This window comes from Oryzias latipes, chromosome 22 (assembly GCF_002234675.1).
Source record: "Oryzias latipes chromosome 22, ASM223467v1".
In the NCBI taxonomy this organism is placed as follows: Eukaryota; Metazoa; Chordata; class Actinopteri; order Beloniformes; family Adrianichthyidae; genus Oryzias; species Oryzias latipes.
Window position 1 is genome coordinate 12,289,978 of NC_019880.2, and position 4,278 is coordinate 12,294,255.

At 36.7% G+C, this 4,278-nt stretch overlaps 1 protein-coding gene across 2 annotated transcripts in view; it reads left to right on the forward strand.

Annotated features, from left to right (window-relative positions):
* The first annotated feature begins 646 nt into the window (after positions 1-646).
* cfap99 (cilia and flagella associated protein 99) overlaps positions 647-4,278 on the forward strand; it is a 3,986-nt gene continuing 354 nt past the window's right edge. Inside the window, exons 1-13 of one of the 2 annotated variants that reach the window (XM_020713877.2) lie at positions 647-966; positions 1,043-1,187; positions 1,283-1,374; positions 1,443-1,549; positions 1,631-1,808; positions 1,980-2,060; positions 2,288-2,356; positions 2,437-2,525; positions 3,060-3,255; positions 3,383-3,524; positions 3,609-3,760; positions 3,837-4,042; positions 4,142-4,278. The exon at positions 4,142-4,278 is cut by the window's right edge and continues 44 nt beyond it. In XM_020713877.2, coding sequence (XP_020569536.1) covers positions 853-966; positions 1,043-1,187; positions 1,283-1,374; positions 1,443-1,549; positions 1,631-1,808; positions 1,980-2,060; positions 2,288-2,356; positions 2,437-2,525; positions 3,060-3,255; positions 3,383-3,524; positions 3,609-3,760; positions 3,837-4,042; positions 4,142-4,278 — 1,708 coding nt within the window. In that variant the 5' untranslated portion in view covers positions 647-852. The remainder of the gene's footprint in view (positions 967-1,042; positions 1,188-1,282; positions 1,375-1,442; positions 1,550-1,630; positions 1,809-1,979; positions 2,061-2,287; positions 2,357-2,436; positions 2,526-3,059; positions 3,256-3,382; positions 3,525-3,608; positions 3,761-3,836; positions 4,043-4,141) is intronic. The other variant, XM_020713878.2, reaches the window with a different exon arrangement.

Genomic DNA, 4,278 nt, shown 5'->3' on the forward strand with positions numbered 1-4,278 from the left:
CTCGGCCCCTCTAAGGCTGCTGATGACAGTCACGTTGACAACATTCACCTCCCACTTTCACAGCAAATGCTGCGTTCAAGTGCTGCTTCCAAATGCGTGCTCCCAAAATCAAGAGCGTTGACTGCTGCATGGTAAACCTAGAGAAACAGACATTTATGGCAATATTACGAAGAGAAACTGGGTATAGGCTTTGCTTCAGAAGTTTTGTTTATTAATTAATTAATTTATTCATTTATTTATTCCTAAATCGAGAGAAAGAAATGTGTTTTTTGTGTTAATTTACGAATAAAATATTTAACATCACAGTTTCTTGCCTAATTTCATTTACCTTTTGTCATTGTGTCTATTTTATTATACATATATATTATATATATATATACACATTAATAAAAAAGAGTGAATTCCAACAGCATTTGAAGGCAGCGGTTGGAATCTACATACGTCACCTCAAGCCAGCCACGTCACTTTTTTCACATTATCTTTCAAACAAAGAATACGCATGCAAAAAACAAACAAACAAAAGGCATGCCATCGTTATTTTATCAAAATTAAATGAATTAAAAACTAATTTATGTCTTGTTTTTTGCTTTGCCCTCCTCTCCCACCAAGATATTTGTTTGGCTTACATCAGGTGTTATGTTGCCAGGCAACGGATAAACATCGCAAAGTTTGGATTTGTACACAAACCTCCCCGTGAGTTTTGTTGAGAAAATGTAACTTATCTAACACTGAGGTTTTTTTTTAAAATAACAATTTTTAACACTTTGTACATGCTTTCGTTGAATTAAAATTACAAAGTTCTAAGTAAATTTGCATTGTACGCATCTGGTGGCTTTTTTTCATGAAACTAAAATGAATTTAAACTACGGCTCCCTTGTTAAGAAAGCTATTGGGTTGCTTGACACCTTTGGAAGTAAAATACAAAGTCTGGATGCCTTCATGGAAGAAGCTTTACAGGATCTTCAGGTTGGTAGACATTTTATTGGATGAGAGGTTTGGTGAAACCATTGTTTTTATAAATCTATACATAATTTTTTTGTAGAACATAAATGTTCAGCAAAGAAACTTCATACTTGACATCTTTTCTGGATGCATTGAGAATAAAAAGCAACTGGATGTCGTTGTCAATGCTTTCTATGCCACTAATGGCAAACTAATGTCAAGAAGAGATCGCAATCAGTTTGTCAGTAAGTAAATAATTTGTGTATCACACTTTTGGTTGGTATTTATATGAATATATTTTGTATAAATGTTTAATAACATTTCTATATCATCCCTATAGTGATTTGTTACCTTACATTTTCTCTCGATGACCTTGGACTTCAAAATTTCAGCAACATGATTGAATCTATTGGCATCAAGAACATGTACACAGTGAGTGTGTCAACAAATAACAATGTTTGTCACTAGATCACCCTGTGAATTCATAATGTGCTTGTCAGTTCTTGAACTTTTACTTCTCAAACCTCACCTCATCGATAAAACACGAGTGGAGCTCCATCATTGATGCAGCATTTGTGGAAGAACACTGGATTAACCCTCTGCTCAGGTGAACGAAATGGCTTTTCCTTTTTTTTTAAGGCTCATGCTGTCTTCAATTTCAGAATTACATTTTATCTGTGTCCTTTAGATGGCGCCCTGAGATCTATAATCTACTGTCTCAGCTTGCTGCAAAAACATCCCAAGACAACCCAAAAAAGAAAGTTACCACAAAAGTCACTGTGCCTCAGGAGTTCTCCTTCAGCAAGCCTAAACCCAGACTTTTATCTGTGCCAGAGCTCCCACCAGAGCACGAAAAAACCAAACCAGTGAGCCTAAAATATAGTTACATTATAGTCATTATTAATAATTACAGTTAAACTTAGTTAACATCTTTCAAGAAATAATCACTCCGGTATTTACTGGCACATGTTCTCTTTAAAAGTGTTTGTTGTAAAGAACTGTTAATTTTTAACATAAATGATGCTTTTTTTTTGTAGGTACCAAGCAGCATCCATAGATCTCCAAAGGAAATGCACATTTTAAAAGAGATCAAAGAAAAAAAACATCAAAAGGCTGAGGTACATTTTTTATATTCAGATATCAAGTCCAAGATATGTCTGCATATTTACAATGGTATATTATGAAGATAAAAAGCTCCTTAAAACCATGTCACAGCACTAGGTGGCATCATTGTCATATTCACATGTCTTTCATATCATAGAACTGAAACATTTATTTTGTTTTGTTTACATTATTTAGAAAGCTCACCACACACATTTATGTCTAAATCCATTTTTCCCCAAAGGAGCTTTTTTATGAGGCAAATCTAAAACAGATCAGAATGGAAAACCCTCTGAAGTCAGAAAGCTCAGAGGTATTTGAGAAATTATGGTCACGTTTAAGTGCCTTCTGAATTGTAGGCATCCGTGTTAATATTGTCTTCGATTCTGACAGGCTGGCAGCTTTTCTGTCAAACTAAACAAAGCAGCTATTCTGAGGAGGGAGGCACTGTGCGACCAACAGTTAGAGCAGGAATTGCAGAGGTACCACACATTTATACAGAACATGTCTCCCCCTCTTTTACCTCTCTGAGTATGTTACACTTCTGTGTGGTTAGTACTAAGCACTTTGCAAATTTGTCACCTGGATAGTAACCAGTATTTCTTTATATTAGTTCATCATGCATTAAATGTTCCTGGATGCACAATTGAGTCTTTAAACAGATTTCAATTAAAAAAAAAATCAAAAAAGTTTTTTTTTTTATCAAATTATACCAAATTACTTACAGAAGTGGAATTTCCTTTTGTTAGTTTTACTCCTGCAGGTTTTCAGATTGTAAGACTTTTAAATCTAATGAAGACTTTGAATCAAAAGTGAACATTTTGTTGTGAAGATTTGTCTTTATGAATGCCCTTTCATCAAATACTACAGCTTTCAATGAGAAAGTTAAGATAACTTTATTTGATACTGACAATACAAACAAATTCAATTTTAATCATGTTATTTTTTTGTTCAATGACATCTCTCAGATCTAAAATGAAAGTCAATTTTGTCTTTACTAATGTATTGTAATGTAGACAAGAGTGGCTGATGCAAGGAGGCCTGGAGCCTTCGGCTTTCCTGCAGTGGCAGAGAGAAATGCTGACCAGGGATCAGCTGCCAATGACTGAGAAAAAACAGCTGGAAGCACAAATCAGGGATGAGAGGATAGCCCTGGCTCGAGAACAAATAATGGACCGCAACCAGAAGACAGCACAGCAGACAAAAGAGGAGGTTTGGCGAAAAACAAGAACACAATGTTTTAAATAACCTGAAAATTTGGCTTCAATGGCACAATTTTTTTATTTGTTTTACTTGGTTTATGCCCAAAATCATGCATGGTTATTTAACTTTCTTTTAGATTGCCCAGCTGATGCAAGAAATTGCTGAGGAACGGATCCAGGAGGAACAAAAAAAGAAAGAATTGGTGCAACAAGTGGCAGAAAGCCACAAGAATACCAAAGAAGCTAAAGAGAAATTAAAAAAATTAAAACAAACCATAGGTGCACCTTTTAATTAGAAAATTTTGCTTTTTCTGTTTTTTAGGGATTGTTTTACTAATGATCGATTTTGTGTACGCTTGGCAGTGAAGGAAGTTTCAGAGGAAAGTCAGGAACTTCTTTTTCAAGCATTTGAGGAGAAACAAGCTGAACTCTGTAAAAGATTTGAAATGATCCATGAAAACCATGCCAAGCAATCGCTGCCTCGTATCCGACTCAACCCGTTTGACGACACAAAAGTGAGCGATTCCATTAGGTGTCATCCTGAATTGTACTGATTTCCAGTTTTGTGGTTAACCCGCTTCTTCATTTTAGACTGCAGGGCACGGCCTTCTGGAAGAGATGCCCCTTGCTGAGCTCAGACTGCGTCTGGACTTGCTGAAGATGGAACGGCAAGAAGAGGAGCAGGAGAGACGCATGCACATCCTGCAAGAGAAGCAGAAACAGGAGGAGCTGCTCCAAAAGAGGCTGGAAGCCATTGAGCTCCACAGCAGAGCACTGGCAGAGGCAGCAGCCATTAGGTTAAGAAAATGTTGGACTTTATCATCCCTTCAAGAAAATAATTCATGACACTAAAACGGAAAAATACAACAAACTTGATGCTTGGTTTTGCCATGCAGCAGGAGAACAGAGAAGCAGGCCAGACAGGAGCTTCTCCAGCAGTTGGTGAATAAGGATGACTCAGTTTTGGCTCTGCGGAAGGAGCTTGAACAGACGAAGCAGGCACGCCAACAGCTGAAGCAAGCCAAAAAAAGCA